This window comes from Bufo bufo, chromosome 3 (genome assembly GCF_905171765.1).
Source record: "Bufo bufo chromosome 3, aBufBuf1.1, whole genome shotgun sequence".
In the NCBI taxonomy this organism is placed as follows: domain Eukaryota; kingdom Metazoa; phylum Chordata; class Amphibia; order Anura; family Bufonidae; genus Bufo; species Bufo bufo.
Genome location: NC_053391.1, coordinates 605,720,614 through 605,742,572, shown reverse-complemented (window position 1 = coordinate 605,742,572; position 21,959 = coordinate 605,720,614). Strand labels below are relative to the sequence as shown.

Here is a 21,959-nt window from a genome sequence, read left to right as displayed (position 1 = left end):
CAAATACCAAAGGGCAGCACAAAATACTGTCGCCCTCACCACAGTATTCAACTGTATCACCATCATAAGGATGGTAATACAGTTGAGTTCAGAACGGCACCTGAAGCCATTGAGCATCAGGTCATTTCGTACCTGGCCTGCGGCCATCAACAGGGCTTGAGTGGCCCCCCGGGAAATTTCCCTGTAGGGTCTATGGCCAATCCGCCCCTGACTGTATTACCCAGACCAATTAAGCAAGCGATTGTTGGGAGGGAAGCGTTCCCTCCCAGCAATCGCCTGCTAGCTAGCGGAGGAGACCACTGCTATTACATGCAGCGATCTCCTCCGCAGCATGGGGAGGAGCGATCGGTATGCCATCGCTCATCCCTATGCTGTCTAGTGGCAAACAATTTTTAAGCATGCTTACAAACCACAATTACCCGATAATCGATTACTCATTCATCGGGCAATAGGCGGCAGTATTACACTGCAAGATGATCGCTAACGAGCGTTCATACAAAATTTCGCTAGCGATCATCTGCCGAAAAATTGGCAGGTGTAATACAGCCTTAACAATGAATGGGGATGAGTGATCACAGTGGGGAATTTACCTCCCCAAACAGAGGAGATGATTGCTGCATGTAAATATAGCTCTCACCTCTGCTAACGATCAAGCAGCTATCAGGCACACAGTTAGTTCATGATAATGGCCTGAGAACTGCGCCATGTAAAAGGACCATTATTTTTCTATTTTCTAGTTGTACTGAGAAATATAATGAGAATTCCAACCAACTTATAGATACACTTTAGCAACATATACAATACTATACACATATAATACAATTGTATCTGGTTGTCTTTCAGTGACCCAGTGAAGGAGTATGTTCAGGAAAATCCTGGCTGGTATTGGGCTTCATAGTAAGTATGAAATGAAACCGTAATTATAATGATTCAGATGTTGAAGAACTGAGTATTGCGCTTTTCACAGCTTAGAGCCCCATGCACACGAGCTATGTCTTTTGCGATTTGCAAAACGTGTATCCGCAAAAGACAGATACCGGCCGAGTGCATGCTGCTACTTTTTTCAAATTCCTGTAGAAATTTAAAACGGACAAGAATAGGACAAGTTCTATCATTTTTAAGGGCAGCGGAACATACATACAGAGGCAGACAGCACAGGCTGTGCTGTCCGCATGTTTTGTGGCTCCATTGAAATGAAAGGATCTGCATCCAATCTACAAAAAATGCGGATGGGATGTGGACTGAAAATATGGTTGTGTGCATGAGGCGGAAATCACACAAAAATATAAGTGACTGCAAATAATTTGCTTTACTTTACCTGCACTGATTTTTAACCATCTGGCAAAAATTTTTAACCACCTGTTAACCGCTTATAGACTTTAAATGTCCTGGCAGTCAGCGTATAACTCTGGAACGATGCTCCTGAACATCCTTGCAATGTTCGCAGCTGCATTCTAACCGTTCAGCTTGCCGTCAATGACAGAAGTGCTCCCTCCCTATAGAGAAGGCAGAAACTGTTTTTTTTTTTTTTACGGTCCCTCCCTTGTCCATTTCTGTATACACAGTGTTCAATAAGTGCTGTATATACAGATCATGAAGTGGTGATGCCCCTTCCTGCTCTGATCCTACTCATCATGTGATCACTGGGGATGAATATCAGCATGAGCTGGTGAGTCTTATCAAACCCAAAACAGCTATGCAGTAAGGCTAAAAGGGGTTATCCAGCAATTATGACTGATGAGCTATCCTCAGGATAGCTACTCAATATCCGATCAGCAGGGGTCTGACACCTGGGATACCGCCAAACAGATGTTAGAATAGGCCAGGTGCTCGATGTATGAAGAGAATTGGGCTGAGCTGCAATACCAAGCACAGCCACTGTACTACCGTATGTACGGCGCTCTGATTGGATAGCTCCCGGAAGCCAGCTGCACTCATCAGAGCTCTTGTGAGCACAGTTGCTCCTTGAAACAGCTGATTGGCAGGGGTCTTGGGAATCAGACCCCCACCGATGTGATAATGATAACCTATGCTGAGGATAGCTCTTTATTATCAATGGATAACCCCTTTAACAGCCTTTTTATGCTAAGAAAAAGCAGTCTTTCCCTTATATTTTTTCATTGTATATGGGTTCACTCGGGTACTATGCTTTTCAATCACATTCATCACATTGCAGCCTATTTACAACATAATTACATTATTTTGCCTACTAAGGACTTTTGCACACGACCGGATGGCTTTTTCAGTATTTTGTGGTCCACAAAAAACGGATCCGCAAAAAATACGGATGACGTCCGTGTGCATTCCGTTTTTTGAGGAACAGAACTATTCCTTGTCCGTAAGAATAGGACATGTTCTATCTTTGAACGGAACGGAAAAATGGAAATACGGAAACGGAGGGCAAACAGAGTACATTCCGTTTTTTTGCGGACCCATTGAAATGAATGGTTCCGTATACGGAACACAATAAACGGAACGTAAAAAAAAAAAAAACGTTTGTGTGCATGAACTAACTAAGTGTTTAGTGAATATTAGACTGCCAGATTTTCTGCCCAATAACCATAGGAACACTAGTTAGGGATCATCTGGCAGTCTAATGGCTCATGCGCACAAACATATTTTCTTTCTGTGGTCATTCTGGGCACACAGAGATTTTTCCCAAGGTACAGAAGCAAGAATATGTCTGCCTAATCACTGTACAAGCAAAAGATATCCTTAATAAGATCTGTATTAATTATTATTATTTTTTTATTTAAAAAATGGTACCAATACATTTAAATGGTTCTATTCACATTACTGTTTAAGGTCCGCAAAAACGGGGTCCGTAGGTCCGTGATCCGTGACCGTTTTTTCGTCCGTGGGTACCTTGATTTTTGGAGGATCCACGGACATGAAAAAAATGTCGTTTTGGTGTCCGCCTGGCCGTGCGGAGCCAAACGGATCCGTCCTGAATTACAATGCAAGTCAATGGGGACGGATCCGTTTGACGTTGACACAATATGGTGCAATTGCAAACGGATCCGTCCCCCATTGACTTTCAATGTAAAGGCAGGAGTCCCTTTTATATCATCGGATCAGAGTTTTCTCCAATCCGATGGTATATTTTAACTTGAAGCGTCCCCATCACCATGGGAACGCCTCTATGTTAGAATATACCATCGGATTTGAGTTAGATCGTGAAACTCAGATCCGACAGTATATTCTAACACAGAGGCGTTCCCATGGTGATGGGGACGCTTCAGGTTAGAATATACTAAGAGAACTGTGTACATGACTGCCCCCTGCTGCCTGGCAGGTGTTGCCAGGCAGCAGACCCCCCCTCCCCCCCCTGTATTTAACTCATTGGTGGCCAGTCCGGCCGGCCCCCCCTCCCTCCCCTGTAGTTAACACATTGGTGGCCAGTGCGGCCGCCCCCCCCTCCCTCCCCTGTAGTTAACACATTGGTGGCCAGTGCGGCCGCCCCCCCCTCCCTCCCCTGTAGTTAACACATTGGTGGCCAGTGCGGCCGGCCCCCCCTCCCTCCCCTGTAGTACTGTAGATTCATTGGTGGCCAGTGGGCCCCCCCCTCCCTCCCCCTCCTAATTAAAATCCCCCCCTATCATTGGTGGCAGCGGAGAGTACCGATCGGAGTCCCAGTTTAATCGCTGGGGCTCCGATCGGTACTTAGCAATTTTTAGAAGCATTATACTTACCTGTGAGCTGCGATGTCTGTGACCGGCCGGGCGCTCGTCCTACTGGTAAGTGAAAGGTCTGTGCGGCGCATTGCCTATAGCACAGACCTTTCACTTACCAGTAGGAGAAGCGCCCGGCCGGTCACAGACATCGCAGCTCGCAGGTAAGTATAATGCTTCTAAAAATTGCTAAGTAACCATGGCAACCAGGACTGCAGTAGCGTCCTGGTTGCCATGGTTACCGATCGGAGCCCCAGCGATTAAACTGGGACTCCGTTCGGTACACTCCGCTGCCACCAATGATAGGGGGGAGATTTTAATTAGGAGGGGGAGGGAGGGGAGAAGGCCCACTGGCCACCAACGAGTTAACTACAGGGGAGGGAGGGGGGCCGGCCGCACTGGCCACCAATGAGTTAACTACAGGGGAGGGGGGGGGCGGCCGCACTGGCCACCAATGAGTTAACTACAGGGGAGGGAGGGGGGGGGGCCAGCCACACTGGCCACCAATGTGTTAACTACAGGGGGGGGGCTGCCCCCTGCTGCCTGGCAGCACCTTCCAGGCAGCAGGGGGCAGTCATGTACACAGTTCTGTTAGTATATTCTAACCTAAAGCGTCCCCATCACCATGGGAATGCCTCTGTGTTAGAATATACTGTCGGTTCTGAGTTTTCACGAAGTGAAAACTCAGCTTTGAAAAAGCTTTTATGCAGACGGATCTTCGGATCCGTCTGTATAAAAACTAACCTACAGCCACGGATCACGGACACGGATGCCAATCTTGTGTGCATCCGTGTTCTTTCACGGACCCATTGACTTGAATGGGTCCGTGAACCGTTGGCCGTGAAAAAAATAGGACAGGTCATATTTTTTTCACGGCCAGGAAACACGGATCACGGATGCGGCTGAAAAACGGTGCATTTTCCACTGCCACCAATGATGGGGGAACGTGATTTTAACTGGGGGGGGGGGAGATGTGAGGCCGCACTGGCCACCAATGATGGGGGATTCGGAACGTGATTTTAACTAGGGGGGGGGGGGAGATGTGAGGCCGCACTGGCCACCAATGATGGGGGATTTGGAACTTGATTTTAACTGGGGGGGGGGAGAGGGGAGGCCGCAATGGCCACCAATGATGGGGGATTCGGAACGGGAGTTTAACTGGGGGGGGGGGGAGGGGAGGCCGCACTGACCACCAATGAATATAATATTGGGGAGGGAGGGGGTCTGCCCCCTCCTGCCTGGCAGCACCTGATCTCTTACAGGGGGCTATGATACGCACAATTAACCCTTTAGGTGCGGCACCTGAGGGGTTAATTGTGCGGATCACAGCCCCCTGTAAAAGATCGGGTGCCGCCAGGCAGCAGGGGGCAGTCATGTACACAGTTCTCAGTATATTCTAACTTGAAGCGTCCCCATCACTATGGGAACGCCTCGGTGTTAGAATATACTGTCGGATATGAGTTTTCATGAACTGAAAACTCATATCTGAAAAAGCTTTTATGCAGACGGATCTGTGATCCGTCTGTGTGAAAGTTGCCAACGGCCACGGATGCCAATCTTGTGTGCATCCGTGTTTTTTCACGGACCCATTGACTTGAATGGGTCCGTGAACCGTTGTCCGTCAAACAAATAGGACAGGTCCTATTTTTTTGACGGACAGGAAACACGTATCACGGATGCGGCTGCAAAACGGTGCATTTTCCGATTTTTACACGGACCCATTGAAAGTCAATGGGTCCGCGAAAAAAAAACGGAAAACGGCACAACGGCCACGGGTGCACACAACGGTCGTGTGCAGGAGGCCTTAAGAGTAACCTTAGACCAGCTGTCTAGACCTGCACCACATTTACCACAGTGGTGGATTTGTTCCATATTTCACATCTGTGTTTCAGCAACATTACAAAGACAGCAAAAAAATAATAGTTAAAGAGGTTCTCTGGGATTCATATATCGATGACCCATCCTCAGGAGAGGTCATCAATATGAGATCATTGAGGTTCTGACTCCCAGCACCCCGCTGATCAGCTGTTTGAAGAGACCATGGCACTCCTATGATTGTATTGCCTCCTCACAGCTCACCAAAGACAGCGCTGTACATTGTATAGTGGCTCTGCTTAGTATTGCGCTCAGTCCCATTCACTTCAATGGGGCTCAGCTGCATCTAGACCATGTGACTTATGAACGTGACGTCACGCGGTCTAGGAAAAGGCCGCGGCCTTTTAATAGAGAGGATCAGCGGGGGTGCCGGGAGTCGGACCCATGCCAATCTCATATTGATGATCTATCCGGAGGATAAGTCATCAATATGTAAACCCTGGAGAAACTCTTTAATCCTTCCACAAAAAGTGGAACAAACATGATGAAAAATGGGCAAATCAGAACACAATACTGAAACAATACAGAAACAAAAATGGAACAAATTGTAAAAAACATAAGGCCTCTTTCACACGGGCGTCATGGTTTTGGGCCGGATAAGATGCGGGTGCGTCGCGGGAAAATGCGCGATTTTTCCGTGCGAGTGCAAAACATTTTAATGCATTTTGCACGTGCGTGAGAAAAATCGGCATGTTTGGTACCCACCCAAACCCGAACTTCTTCACAGGAGTTCGGGTTTGGGTTAGGTGTTGTGTAGATTGTATTATTTTCCCTTATAACATGGTTATAAGGGAAAATAATAGCATTCTTAATACAGAATGCTTACTACAATAGGGCTGGAGGGGTTAAAAAAAAATAATAATAATTTAACTCACCTCAATCCACTTGTTCGCGCAGCCCGGCTTCTCATCTGCCTTCATCTGTGAGGAAAAGGACCTATGGTGATGTCACTGCGCTCATCACATGGTTTGTCACATGATCCATCACCATGGTGATGGATCATGTGATGGACCATGTGATGAGCGCAGTGACGTCACCACAGGTCCTTTAGGCCTCATGCACACGACCGTTTTGTGCACCCGTGGCCGTTGTGCCGTTTTCCCTTTTTTTTCGCGGACCCATTGACTTTCAATGGGTCTGTGGAAAAATCGGAAAATGCACCGTTTTTCAGCCGCATCCGTGATCCGTGTTTCCTGGCCGTGAAAAAAATATGACCTGTCCTATTTTTTTCACGGCCAACGGTTCACGGACCCATTCAAGTCAATGGGTCCGTGAAAGAACACGGATGCACACAAGATTGGCATCCGTGTCCGTGATCCGTGGCTGTAGGTTAGTTTTTATACAGACGGATCCGAAGATCCGTCTGCATAAAAGCTTTTTCAAAGCTGAGTTTTCACTTCGTGAAAACTCAGAACCGACAGTATATTCTAACACAGAGGCATTCCCATGGTGATGGGGACGCTTCAGGTTAGAATATACTAACAGAACTGTGTACATGACTGCCCCCTGCTGCCTGTCACTTACCAGTAGGAGGAGCTCCCGGCCGGACCTGTCACTTACCAGTAGGAGGAGCTCCCGACCGGACGCAGACCATCGCAGCTCGCAGGTAAGTATAATGGTTCTACAAATTGCTAAGTAACCATGGCAACCGGGACTGCAGTAGCGTCCTGGTTGCCATGGTTACCGATCAGAGCCCCAGCGATTAAACTGGGACTCCGATCGGTACACTCCGCTGCCACCAATGATAGGGGGGAGATTTTAATTAGGAGGGGGAGGGAGGGGAGAAGGCCCACTGGCCACCAACGAGTTAACTACAGGGGAGGGAGGGGGGCCCACTGGCCACCAACGAGTTAACTACAGGGGAGGGGGGCCGGCCACACTGGCCACCAATGAGTTAACTACAAGGGAGGGGGGGCCCACTGGCCACCAATGAGTTAACTACAGGGGAGGGGGGGGGCCGGCCGCACTGTCCACCAATGAGTTAACTACAGGGGAGGGAGGGGGGGGCCGGCCACACTGGCCACCAATGTGTTAACTACAGGGGGGGGCTGCCCCCTGCTGCCAGGCAGCAGGGGGCAGTCATGTACACAGTTCTTTTAGTATATTCTAACCTGAAGCGTCCCCATCACCATGGGAACGCCTCTGTGTTAGAATATACTGTCGGATTTGAGTTTCACGATGTAACTCAAATCCGACGGTATATTCTAACATAGAGGCGTTCCCATGGTGATGGGGACGCTTCAAGTTAAAATATACCATCGGATTGGAGAAAACTCCGATCCGATGGTATATTAACTCCTGACTTTACATTGAAAGTCAATGGGGGACGGATACGTTTGAAATTGCACCATATTGTGTCAACGTCAAACGGATCTGTCCCCATTGACTTGCATTGTAATTCAGGACGGATCCGTTTGGCTCCGCACGGCCAGGCGGACACCAAAACGACTTTTTTTTCATGTCCGTGGATCCTGCAAAAATCAAGGAAGACCCACGGACGAAAAAAACGATCACGGATCACGAAAAAACGGAACCCTGTTTTGCGGACCGCAAAAAAATACGGTCGTGTGCATGAGGCCTTACCCAGGTCCTGAAGAAAGAAGACAGAAGAGAAGCTGTGCGAACTTGCTTGCGGATGGTTAAGATTTTCACTCAGCCCCATTCACTTCTATGGGGCCTGCGTTGCGTGAAAAACGCACAAAATAGAGCATACTGCGATTTTCACGCAACGCACAAGTAATGCGTGAAAATCACCGCTCATGTGCACAGCCCCATAGAAGTGAATGGGTCCAGATTCAGTGCGGGTGCAATGCGTTCACCTCACGCATTGCACCCGCGCGGAAAACTCGCCCGTGTGAAAGGGGCCTAACTCTCTATAAAAGTTAGTTACATAAATAAAATAAAAAAAGACACAGATTTATCAAATTCAGTCTCTCTCAGATCAATTATACACATTTATTGTAAGATAATTTACAGTATAGAATCCAATTAAAACAGCTCATTGTCACCCACCAAGCTCTCCACAGTGCTGCTCCCTTCCTCTCTTCCCTCATCTCTGTCTACCACCCTACCCGTGCTCTGCGCTCTGTAAAAGATTTAGGACTGGTGGATCATAATCCAAACCTCTCAATCCCAACTCCAAGACTTCTCCCAAGCTGCAGCAGTTCTCTGGAATGCTCTACCCCAGGGATGGGCAAACTGCGGCTCTCCAGCTGTTGTAAAACTACAACTCCCAGTATGCCCAGTCTGCCCACAGCTATCAGCCTACAGCAGGGCATGATGGGATTTGTAGTTTTACAACAGCTGGAGAGCCGCAGTTTACCCATCACTGCTTTCTACCCCAATAAATTATGTTAAATCACAATATACACAGTTTTAGGCGCTCTCTAAAATCTTTTTAGCGTGGATCCCATGGATTGCAAGATGAAAAACAACATGGGTTTACTTCAGGGAGATCATGTCAAACAAATCTTATAGATTTTTTTGACTGGGTGAATAAAATAATAGACGGTGGAGGTGCAGTAGACATCGCATATCTAGATTTTAGTAAGGCTTTTGACACTGTCCCACATAGAAGACTTATCAATAAACTGCAGTCATTGAGCATGGACTCCCATATTGTTGAGTGGATTAGGCAGTGGCTGAGTGACAGACAACAGAGGGTTGTAGTCAATGGAGAACATTCAAAACAAGGTCATGTTACCAGTGGGGTTCCACAGGGATCTGTACTGGAACCAATTTTGTTTAATATCTTCATAAGTGATATTGCAAAAGGCCTCGATGGTAAGGTTTGTCTTTTTGCTGATGACACAAAGATATGTAACAGGGTTGATGTTCCTGGAGGGAAACGCCAAATCGAAAAGGATTTAGGAAAACTAGAAGAATGGTCAGAACTCTGGAAACTGAAATTTAATGTGGATAAGTGCAAGATAATGCACCTGGGGCGTAAAAACCCAAGGGCAGAATATAGAATATTTGACACAGTCCTGACCTTAGTATCTGAGGAAAGGGATTTAGGAGTAATTATTTCAGAAGACTTAAAGGTGGGAAGACAATGTAATAGAGCAGCACGAAATGCCAGCAGAATGCTTGGATGTATAGGGAGAGGTATAAGCAGTAGAAAGAGTGAAGTGCTTATGCCGCTGTACAGAACACTGGTGAGACCTCACTTGGAGTATTGTGCGCAGTACTGGAGGCCATATCTCCAGAAGGATATAGATACTCTAGAGAGAGTTCAGAGAAGAGCTACTAAACTAGTACATGGATTGCAGGATAAAACTTACCAGGAAAGGTTAAAGGACCTTAACATGTATAGCTTGGAAGAAAGAAGAAACAGAGGGGATATGATAGAAACTTTTAAATACATAAAGGGAATCAACTCGGTAAAGGAAGAGAGCATATTTAAAAGAAGAAAAACTACCACAGGAGGACACAGTTTTAAATTAGAGGGGCAAAGGTTTAAAAGTAATATAAGGAAGTATTACTTTACTGAGAGAGTAGTGGATGCATGGAATAGCCTTCCTGCAGAAGTGGTAGCTGCAAATACAGTGAAGGGGTTTAAGCATGCATGGGATAGGCATAAGGCCATCCTTCATATAAGATAGGGCCAGGGACTATTCATAGGATTCAGTATATTGGGCAGACTAGATGGGCCAAATGGTTCTTATCTGCCGACACATTCTATGTTTCTATGTTTCTATCACGTCCCCTGATCTAACTCCTCTCCGTACATAGCCCATTTATCGTTTCCTGAACCTGATCCTCCACCAAACTCTCCACCGCACCTATGCACCCAGAAGCACTACAGATATCGGCTCATGCAGCTTTATATCTGCTCCTCTATTTTCCCAAGATGGCTGGACCTTTGTACAAAACAAGCACTTTTACCTTTTGTGTCACCCCTATCTCCTCATAGATTGTAAGCTCTTGCGAGCAGGGCCCTCATTCCTCTTGTTCTAATTATTGACTTGTCTGTTGCTATGTTATTTATGACTGTTTGTACATGAACCCCTGGTACTGTAAAGCGCTGCGGAATATGTTGTCGCTATATAAATATAGACTCTTATTATTATTAATTATAACCCTCAATGCTGTTTGCTATGTTGTAGACTATATTATTATTATTATTTACCATAATAAACTAAAAAAAATGGTTATCCATCAATGAACATCATCAGAAATCTTCCGCACATTCATCCGTTTCTACATCTCTTGTTTTCTTCTCCACAGCGCGGTTTTCTTTATAACATATCTGGTTCTTGCCTGCTGCACTGGACCAAGGTAGGATCCTATTACCTTGTAGATTCTAGGCCCTCTCTCCTTCTGTACCAGTCTGTAACTTGTCTTGTTCATGTTTAGTGCAATTGTCTGTATTATGTACCCTCATCATAGGTACAGCGCCATGGAAAGAATGGCGCTATAATAATAAATAATAATAATAATTACCTGACATCAACTGCTGTACAATAAAATTAGGGCAAAGGTAGAGATAAGTTGTGTTGTCAATTAAACCTCGAGATTTAAGGCTACTTTCACACTTGCGTCAGAGAATTCCTGCCAGAACTGCCTGCCAGATCCGGAAATCTGGGCGCAAACGGATGCATTTGTCAGATCCGTCTGACAAATGCATTGAATTACCGGATCCGTCTCTCAGGTGTCATCTGGAAAAACGGATGCGGTATTAATTTATTTTTTTGCATTTATAAAGGTCTGCGCATGCGCACACCGGAAAACCGGATCTGTTTTACCCGAACACTTGGTGCCGGATCAGGCATTAATGCATTTCAATGGAAAATAATGCCGCATCCGGCATTCCGGCAAGTGTTCAGGACTTTTCCCCGGGGAGAAAAATGCAGCATGCTGCGGTATTTTCTCCGGCCAAAAAACGTAAGAGGGACTGAACTGATGCATCCTGAACGGATCGCTCTCCATTCAGAATGCATTAGGATAAAACTGATCAGTTTTTTATGGTATTGAGCGCCTAGGATAAAACTCAATACTGGAAAAGAAAAAGGCTAGTGTGAACGTACCCTAAGCCTGTATTGCACCAGGCGATTGTCGGGCAGATCATCACTGACAAGCGTTCATAGTAATGCTTGTTAGCGATGATCTGACAGTGTAATACTGCCGCTGATTACCCGATGGAGCAAAAGCTCGTTCATTGGGTAATTGGAATCTTTTGAAAGGTTTAAAAATCATTGTTACACAGCACGATCTGCTGCCGGCTAATAATGATTCAGTATCGATGACATTAGCGATCACTCCTCCCCATACTGTGAAGGAGATCCCTGCATGTAATAGCAGTGGTCTCCTCCTCTAACGAGCAGATGACTGCCAGGAAGGAACACTTCCCTTCCGGCAATCGTCTGCCTCATCTGTTAATGTGATGCAGCCCTTAGTCCTCAAGAGCCTGATATTTGTAAGAATCTCACTATCCAAACATCACACACAATGAAGGATAAGAGCAATGAAAATACAGTGCCTGGCGCAAAGCCTCAGGGAACCCCACTCCAAGGAACTTCTTAATCCACCATAATAAAGAGGTAAAGTTTATTCGCCCAAGCATTCCACGCGCTGCTTCTTTTCTCACAAGGGGTGGGGGGGGTGGGGGGGTTAAGCTACACATTTGTCCTAACTGCCCTGTGTAAAAGTGCCGTCGATCACCCGATGAACGAACAAGCGGTCATTCATCTGGAGAAGCCATCTCTGCGGCGGACACCAAAATCACCATTTCTGGGCAGCAGATAGTGCTCTGTAGACCAGGATCTGCTGCCCATAAGCAATGAATCTGTATGGGGAGAAGCGATCACAGTAGCGAGTTCTCCTGCCCACACAGCAGACATGACTGCTGCATATAAAAGCAGCTCTCACCTCCACTAATGAGCAGATAATTATTGGCAGCAAAAAGTTTATTCCCAGAAATTTACTGCTTAGTCGGCCCATGGAAAAGGGCCCTTTACGGTGCATAATAATATTAAATGGCCTGTTCTGTGCAGTGTATAAAAGACGTATTCTCATCATAACTTAATCTTTACAGGAGGCATTATCCATGGAACCTGATTCTTCTCAGTATCTTTGTAAGTATGGAGGAAACTCATGAACTTCCATTTGTTTGGTTTATACTACCACACCTTCCAGTTGTCTCTGCAGTAGATGACCATATCTGGGGTGTATCCTATGTAGGGGTTTTCTTACTAAATAGAGTAGCACTTCTGCACCTCCCTTCTATACCCAACGAGGATATGGACGGATGTATTTTTGGAAGCCACAGTTGTTTGTTTCTTTTTTAGCTGGAAGATGTAATACTGAATATCTAAAATCTATCTAATACCTGGGGTGAATAATAATATACCAACATGGTAGACATGGTCTGCACATCCACATGTTATGTACTGATCTGTGGCTGCCAATGCATAAACCCCAACACAAGGTTCTTAGTAGACATTTTCATCAAACTATATAAGCTCACTTGCCCCATCACACTGATCTTTCAAGTGGGTCCCCACCATTGGGTGCAGAATGCCAGCCCAGCCACCACAGCATAAGCTCTGCAGGGGTGAGGGTTACCCCGCCTGCCAACAGTACTCCTGCTGCCAGGCTTAGCTCCCTTGGGTCTGGGCATACCAAACAGGCACAGCACCAGAGCAACAACAGCCGCCATGCAGTACTGCAATATGTGAACAGATCACAAAAGCTCACCTTTCAATGAGGCATCAGGCTGCGGACAAGTAGGTAATTTCCCTCACTAAGAATATATTTGATAAATAATGAGTCAAAAATATCCGTGCTGGTGTAAGAGTTAAAACTAAAAATTTCTGTTCTAGGATGGTTTAGAGTTAATATTAAAATCCCTGGTGGTCGATGATGGTCTTAGAGCTAATAAGTAATATCCGTGGTGGTGGTCTGTAGCATGCATTTTATTCTTCGAAGATTAATGGGTTAGTTTTAATATTCCTGGTGGTTTAAGTATATAATTATACCAGGTGACAAAGTGCTAAATTATCCCTGGTGGCCTAGGTTTAGTAGCAATAGTAAGGCCTCTTTCACACGGGAGTCACGTGTGAGGGCCGGATAGGATGCGGGTGCGTCGCGGGAAAATAGTGCGATTTTGCCTGCGAGTGGAGTGAGTTTTGTACACGATTGCGTTGCGTTCTTAAGTTTTTTCAGCGCAAGTGCAATGCATTTTGCACTCGCGTAAGAAAAAACTTAATGTAGTACCCAGACCCAAACCCGGACTTCTTCACTGAAGTTCAGGTTTGGGTTAGGTATTCTGTAGATTTGATTATTTTTCCTTATAACATGATTATAAGGGAAAATAAAAGCATTCTTAATACAGAATGCTAAGTAAATTAGGGATGGAGAGGTTAAAAATAAATAAATTATTAAACTTACCTCATCAACTTGTTCGCGCAGCCCGGCTTGTCTTCTTTCTTCTTCTTGGAGGACCTGGGAGAAAAGGACCTTTGGTGATGTCACTGCGCTCATCACATGGTCCAATCACCATGGTCCATCACCATGGTGATGGACCATGTGATGAGAGCAGTGACGTCACCAAAGGTCCTTTTCTCCCAGGTCCTCAAAGAAGAAGAAAGAAGACAAACTGGGCTGCGTGAACAAGTGGATTAGGTGAGTTTTATTTTTTTTATTTTTTTTTAACCTCTCCATCCCAAATTTACTTAGCATTCTGTATTCAGAATGCTTTTATTTTCCCTTATAACCATGTTATAAGGCAAAGTAATAAAGATCGGGTCCCCATCCCGATCGTCACCTAGCAACCATGCGTGAAAATTGCACTGCATCCGCACTTGCTTGTGGATGCTTGCGATTTTCACGCAGCCCCATTCACTTCTATAGGGCCTGCATTGCGCGAAAAACACACAATATAGAGCTTGCTGCGTTTTTTTACGCAACGCACAAGTGATGCGTGAAAATCACCGCTCATGTGCACAGCCCCATTGAAGTGAATGGGTCCGGATTCAGTGCGGGTGCAATGCGTTCATCTCACGCATTGCACCCGCGCGGAATTCTCGCCCGTGTGAAAGGGGCCTAAGGGTTATTACATAAATTAATTAAAAAGTCTGCTGTGGTGCAAGGGTTGAAGAATAATATCTCTGGTGCTCAGAGGTTACCTTCCCTAGTGGTAAGGCAACAGGACTTGTGTACCATGCCTAGACAGTGCTGTACATTTGGTATACTAAGGCCTCTTTCACACAGCCGTTGTCCCGCCATGCCCGTGCTGCGAACCACAAATTGCAGACCCACCGTATGCGTGCTGCAATACGGCCACGGGGAACACACGGTTGTCTGAAAGAGGCCTTAAAAGGAATGTTCATATAATATTGCAGCTAGGTTTAATGGAGGGAAACACTTACCAACAGATATTAGCAAACTTCAGATTTCACTGTTTCTTTGTTTCTGTTTGCAGACTCTTTCCATGTCATACATTACAGGAATGTTATCCAGGTAAGTCCATTGAATATTTAGAATTTTTTATGGCATTATGATTTACATAGTATCTGGTGACCACACTCCTTAGGCCTCATGCACATGATTGTATTTGCTTTCCGTGTCCGATTTGCATCTTTTACTCATTGTTTGTGGACCTATTTTATGGAGCTGCAAAAAATGCATCCATGATGTGGCTGTATGTCCTTCCCACAACAAAAAAACAGAACATGTCCTATTCTTGTTTGCTTTGCAGTTTTTTTTACAATAGGGCGGGATGGGATAGTGCGGGACGGGAAAGTGCGGGACGCTCACGGACAGTATTCGTGTTTTGCTATCGTGTGCATGAGGCCTTATTCAATGATAAATGTGTTGTCTGATGAAGAGACTGAGAGTTATGGAGGGGGGTCCCCCATTCAGGATGGATGAGCCAGAGGACGACTAACAGCAGACCTGAAGCATCCGCATACTCCGTTCATTTGAGTGTCCAGCATGAAATACTATATTCAGCTTCAGATTTTACTTTTAGTGTATGTCCACACATACCGGAAATTGTAGCAGAAAAGTTTACAGCAGTTTTTGTGACGGTTCTGCTGCAAAAACCTCAACAAGAACTGCATGTACTACACGCAGTTTTGCCGCGGAAAAGCCATGTGACTTCACCGACTCCGCTGCAAACGGTATGTGACTTTGAATACTTTTGCGTTAATAAATACAAAAGTATTAAGGGAATGATACCGTTATAGGCTAACCAGAAAAAAACATTGCAAGCTATCAGAGCACAAAGTCTCTTTCTTCAGGCAAGATTACAAATGGAAGACTGAGAAGCAGGTACAACACTTAAATTACACAGGCCGATTGAGCAAGCGACTGTCGGGAGGGAAGAGTTCCTTCAAAGCAAACACCTGTTAGCTAGTGGAGGAGACCGCTCCTATTACATCCAGCGATCTCCGGAGCATGGGGAGGAGCGATTGCTATGCCATTGCTCGCCCTCATACTGTCTAGTGGTTTGCCGGCAGCAGATCACTAATAGATAGCATGATCTGCCGCTGGCAAGCGCAGATTTTTAAGCATGCCTAAAAATCAGAATTGCCCGTTGAGCGAGTGAGTTTTCTCATTCATTGGGCATTTGGCGGCAGTATTGCACTGCAAGATGATCGCTAATGAGCGTTCATACGAGAAATCGTCCAGTGTACTACAGTGGACATGGTCAGCGGAAACAAGGTAGATTAGGGATTGGGAGTCGAACTGAGGGAGGTGTGAATTTTGTCTAAATAGTGGGTCTTAAAATTCCCTTTGAGAATTAAAATCTTTAAGTCATCCATTTGTACAAAAAAAGACAGCGCAGCTCAAATGCTTTCCATAGGAGTGTGGATGAATAAGGTAGGTGGATGGTATCTTTAGATGCACTCGATCACTGGATTTAAGGTTCCCTTCACATTCAGATTTCTCACCTCTTGGATGTTAAATTAGAGGACTGAACATAGTGAGGTACCGCAACAATTCATTAAACAATTGGTTTTATTATACTCACATAGATAAAAAGTCTCATGCATAAAAAATTGTAAAATAATCGCATGCCCGACCCGGGTTTCGCCTTCGCTTGCTTCGTCAGGGGCTGCTCTGAATGCACTTATTCTCCCCACCCTTTTATATTCAGGTGAGTACTAATTAAATAGACCATTTAAACAATCCCAAAAACTCCAATTTGAGGCAGCCCCAAAGGAAAGAAAGTGAAGGAGTAATAAGCAGGATATATAACCTCAGCACACACAAACTGAATGAAAATGAAATAGCGGCGTTGACAAAAGGGTTAAAATATGCACCATCGAAAAAAAAATGAACAAATTTGAAACATTTTTAGATGTTCATCCCGTATATCAGGAAACTGAATATCGCCAAATATATGATAACAAAGCAGAAGCAGGAGGTAGTAGAGACCAAACACAATGATATTATACACACTAACTTAAAAGAAAAATCTCGTTTTTTTCCTCATTTGAAAAATAATGAGTGCATTGATGCATTCAAAACAGGGTTATTGTGAGAGCTGGAAAAAATTTATACAAAACCAAAATTTATTAATCTTACCTATGGGGAAAAACAGGGTTTAAAGTCTTTAGAAGCCAATAAAAAAAATGTTGTGAAACCAGCAGATAAAGGGGGGGGGGGGGGATTGTTATTTTGGACAAAGAAAAGTATGAGGAGACAATGCAAAGTATGCTACAGGATGAGAGAACATATAAAAAAATAGAAAAAAGACCCGACCGCTGATTTTAAGAGGGATCTAAGCGTGCTTTTAAGTGAGGGAAAAGAAAAAGGAATTTTAAATAAAAAAGAACATGAATATTTGAATATTAAATATCCAGTTATTCCCGTTATATACTACCTCCCGAAAATTCATAAAAGTATTACAAATCCCCCCCGGAAGACCGATTGTCTCCGGTATCAATTCCCTCACCAATCGTGTATCAGAATATATTGACTTCTATTTACAAAAATATGTGGCAAAGGTCCCATCGTACTTGAAAGATACAGGGGACACTATTAAGCACCTGTAAAGTTTTGGGTTTTTAGAAGGTAACATTCTTTTGGCAACTGTCGATGTGACATCATTGTATACAGTAATCCCAATTGAAAAAGGGATTGCTGCAGTGTGTGCTGGAAAAAGATGTGGAAATGTCAGAGGAGCAAAGGAAGTTTTTATTACAGTGTTTGAAATTCTGTTTAATGCATAATTATTTTTGGTTTGACAGCAGCTATTATTTACAATGCACCGGGTCAGCGATGGGGGCAAAATTCGCCCCCAGTTTCGCCAACCTGTATATGGCCATATGGGAGGAGTCCTTGATTGCCCCTAAAATACAGAAAAATACAACAGAGGATGGCCTATTGTCATGGAAAAGATATATAGACGATTGCTTGCTTGTATGGAGAGGAAATGCCAACAGCTGGAATCTCCAGTTTACCAGCAATATAAGTGCAACCTCTGTTGACTTTTTAGACCTCACGATCTCCCTAGAGGGGGGTAGTTTTAAGACCACTACCTATTTTAAGCCCACAGATGTTAACACCTATATTAAGACCACGAGTTGCCATTATAAATATTCCTAAAAGTCAGTTTAAAAGAGTACATCGTAATTGTACAAAAATTGATGACTACTATAGGCAAAGTGAACTGATTGAGAAGAGATTTTTAGAAAAAGGCTATAAAGAAAGTTGCTTGAGAGAGTGTAAAGATGCAGTTGCAAAAGAAAGTAGACAAAAGATAAAAGAACAGAAAGATGACAACGTTACCTCCAAGAAAAATAATGAGAAAATGAGGCTAGCGTTTATCACTCAGTTTAGTGATAGTGCTGGCTTGATAACAAATGCAGTAAGAAAAAACTGGGCGGTTTTAAAAAACGACCCGAGGGTTAATTCCAGATAAGCCAACTGAAATATATAAGAAAGCACCAAATATTAAAGGGCTTCTGTCACCCCACTAAACTCATATTTTTTTTTTTGTGTACTTATAATCCCTATCCTGCCATATTGCCATACATTATGTTATTAATTTTTGTTCAGTATATTTAGCAAAAAACGTACTTTTATGATATGCTAATTACCTTTCTACCAGCAAGTAGGGCGTCTACTTGCTGGTAGCAGCCGCAGAAAACCGCCCCCTCCTTCTGTTGATTGACAGGGTCAGCCGCGATCTCCTCCTCCGGCTGGCCCTGTCAGCATTTCAAAAATCGCGCGCCTGTGTTGATTCGGCACAGGCGCTCTGAGATAAGAGGCTCGCCTCCTCAGCACTCCCTCAGTGCGCCTGCGCCGATGACGTCACCGAAAGAGAAGACGTCATCGGCGCAGGCGCACTGAGGGAGTGCTGAGGAGGCGAGCCTCCTTATCTCAGAAATGCTTACAGGGCTGGTCGGAGGAGGAGATCGCGGCTGGCCCTGTCAATCGACAGAAGGAGGGGTCAGTTTTCTGCGGCTGCTACCAGCAAGTAGACGCCCTACTTGGGGGGTAGAAAGGTAATTAGCATATCATAAAAGTACGTTTTTTGCAAAATCTACTGAACGAAAATTATTAATAACATAATGTATGGCAATATGGCAGGATAGGGATTATAAGTACACAAAAAAAAAAAAATGAGTTTAGTGGGGTGACAGAAGCCCTTTAAAGACAAATTGGTTCACAGCTGTTTGCCTATACATCAACAAAAAAGTAAAAACCATTGATTCACTTGGTGCGGTTTCTGTGCGGTTTGCAAGGTGCGCACAAGAGAAAACAGACAAATTAGAACTGAGGAGGTGACTTCAAACAGCAAGAGAGTAACCTACACTGTGCAAGGAGAATTAACTTGTGAAAGTATGGGGGTCATCTACATGCTGGAGTGCCCATGTGGCCTCCAGTATGTGGGAGGGACTTTTAGGAAGTTGAAAACTCGCTTACAGGAGCATTTAAGAAACATCAAAAAAGGAGTTGACACACATAGTCCTGATCAAAAGTTTAAGACCACTTAGGCTACTTTCACACCTGCGTTAGGTGCGGATCCGTCTGTTATCTGCACAGACGGATCCGCACCTATAATGCAAACGCTTAGATCCGCAAACGCTTAGATCCGTTCAGAACGGATCCGTTTGCATTACCATGAACAAAAAAATAAAAAAATAAAAAAAATATATATATATATATATTTTTTTTTTTTGTTCATGATAATGCAAACGGATCCGTTTTGACTTTACATTGAAAGTCAATGGGGGACGGATCCATTTGAAAATTGAGCCATACTGTGTCAACTTCAAACGGATCCGTCCCCATTGACTTACATTGTAAGTCTGGACGGATCCGTTTGCCTCCGCACGGCCAGGCGGACACCCGAACGCTGCAAGCTGCGTTCAGGTGTCCGCTTGCTGAGCGGAGCGGAGGACAAACGGTGCCAGACTGATGCATTCTGAGCGGATCCGCATCCACTCAGAATGCATTAGGGCTGGACGGATCCGTTCGGGGCCGCTTGTGAGAGCCTTCAAACGGAACTCACAAGCGGAGCCCCGAACGCTAGTGTGAAAGTAGCCTTACATTGTTGGATCTTAACAAGGTTCCAAGTAGAGCTTCAACATGCAACAAGAAGAAATGAGAGTGAGACAAAACATTTTTTGAGCATTCAATTAATTGAAAATAACGATTAAACTGAAACAGGCTGTTTTTCAGCTGATCCAAATTTTAGGACCACATGCCTTTAAAAGGCCAAATCTGTGCAAAGATGTGGAATCATTGTCATTTTCTGTCAGGTAGTCACACGTTGTGATGGCAAAGGCAAAAGAACTCTCCTTTTTTGAACGTGGTCGGGTTGTTGAACTGCATAAGCAGGGTCTATCACAGCGCTGCATCGCTGCTGAGGTGGGACACAGTAAGACAGTCATTTGGGGAATTTTTTAAATGATCCTGAGGGTTATGGAACAAAAAAGTCAAGTGGAAGACCCAAAAAAATTTGGGTCAGCACTGAGCCGGAGGATCCAATTGGCTGTCAGTCAAGACACTGGACGATCCTCGACCCAAATTAAGGCCCTTACTGGTGCTGACTGCAGCCCCATAACCATCAGACGGCATCTGAGACTGAAGGGCTTCAAAAACAAAAAACATCTTCAAAGACCTCGTCTCCTTGAACGCCACAGAACTGCTCGTTTGGACTTTGCAAGCGAGCACCAAACATGGGACATTCAAAGGTGGAAGACAATTTTATTCTCTGATGAGAAAAAATTTAACCTTGATGGTCCTGATGGTTTCCAACGTTACTGGCATGACAAGCAGATCCCACCTGAGATGTTTTCTATGCGCCACAGTGGAGGGGCCGCCATAATGGTCTGGGGTGCTTTTTTCTTCAGTGGAACAATGGAGCTTCAGGAAGTGCAGGGGCGTCAAACGGCCGCTGGCTATGTCCATATGTTGCAGAGAGCATTCCTCATGACTGAGGGCTCTCGTCTGTGTGGTAACGACTGGGTTTTTCAACAGGACAACGCTACAGTACACAATGCCCGCAGGACAAGGGACTTCTTCCAGGAGAATAGCATCACTCTTTTGGCCCATCCTGCGTGTTCCCCTGATCTAAATCCAATTGAGAACCTTTGGGGATGGATGGCAAGGGAAGTTTACAAAAATGGACAACAGTTCCAGACAGTGGATGGCCTTCGTGCGGCCGTCTTCACCACTTGGAGAAATGTTCTCACTCACCTCATGGAAACGCTTGCATCAAGCATGCCGAAACAAATTTTGGAAGTGATAAACAATAACGGCGGAGCTACTCATTACTGAGTTCATGTTTGGAAGTTGGATTTCTGTTTTGGGGGGGTTTAGTTTTTTTTTGGAGGTGTGGTCCTAAACTTTTGATCATCTGAAAAACAGCCTGTTTCAGTTTATTCGTTGTTTTCATTAAATTGAATTCTCAAAAAATTCTCACTCCCATTTCTTCTTGTTGCATGTTGAAGCTCTACTTGGAACCTTGTTAAGATCCAGCCATGCTAAATATGATTTTTTTGCCATTTTTCAAGTGGTCTTAAACTATTGATCAGGACTGTATTTGGTCAGTTATTGTAAGCCAAAACCAGGTGCAAATCTTTCCATTACACCTGATCTCTGTGAAGGCTTCAGTACTGGGTCCGTCTCTGGGTCCCGTTATGCAAGACGGAAAACAAAGTACTGTCGACAGGGTTTTGTTTTCCGCCTTGCATAACGGGACCCAGACGGATCCGTTATGCTTTCCTATAGACTTCTATTAGGACAGAAAGCAAACGGAATGCCTTTTAAAGGCTTCTGTTTAGTATTCTATCTGGGCATTCTGTTATTTTCCGTTTTAACCATGTTATAACGGAAAGCCATAACGGAATCCCTAACGCTAGTGTGAACCCACCCTAAGTGATGTTTCACACGAGCGAGTCGCTTGCGGGAATCACGCTCCGTGTGTGAGTGTAATCCTCTGCTCTGGTT

General features: G+C 44.7%; 1 protein-coding gene across 1 annotated transcript in view; it reads left to right on the top strand.

Annotated features, from left to right (window-relative positions):
* FAIM2 (Fas apoptotic inhibitory molecule 2) overlaps positions 1 to 21,959 on the top strand; it is a 71,324-nt gene that overhangs the window by 42,476 nt on the left and 6,889 nt on the right. The window contains exons 5-8 of the mRNA XM_040422423.1: positions 844 to 897; positions 10,776 to 10,826; positions 12,583 to 12,622; positions 14,971 to 15,008. Coding sequence (XP_040278357.1) covers positions 844 to 897; positions 10,776 to 10,826; positions 12,583 to 12,622; positions 14,971 to 15,008 — 183 coding nt within the window. The remainder of the gene's footprint in view (positions 1 to 843; positions 898 to 10,775; positions 10,827 to 12,582; positions 12,623 to 14,970; positions 15,009 to 21,959) is intronic.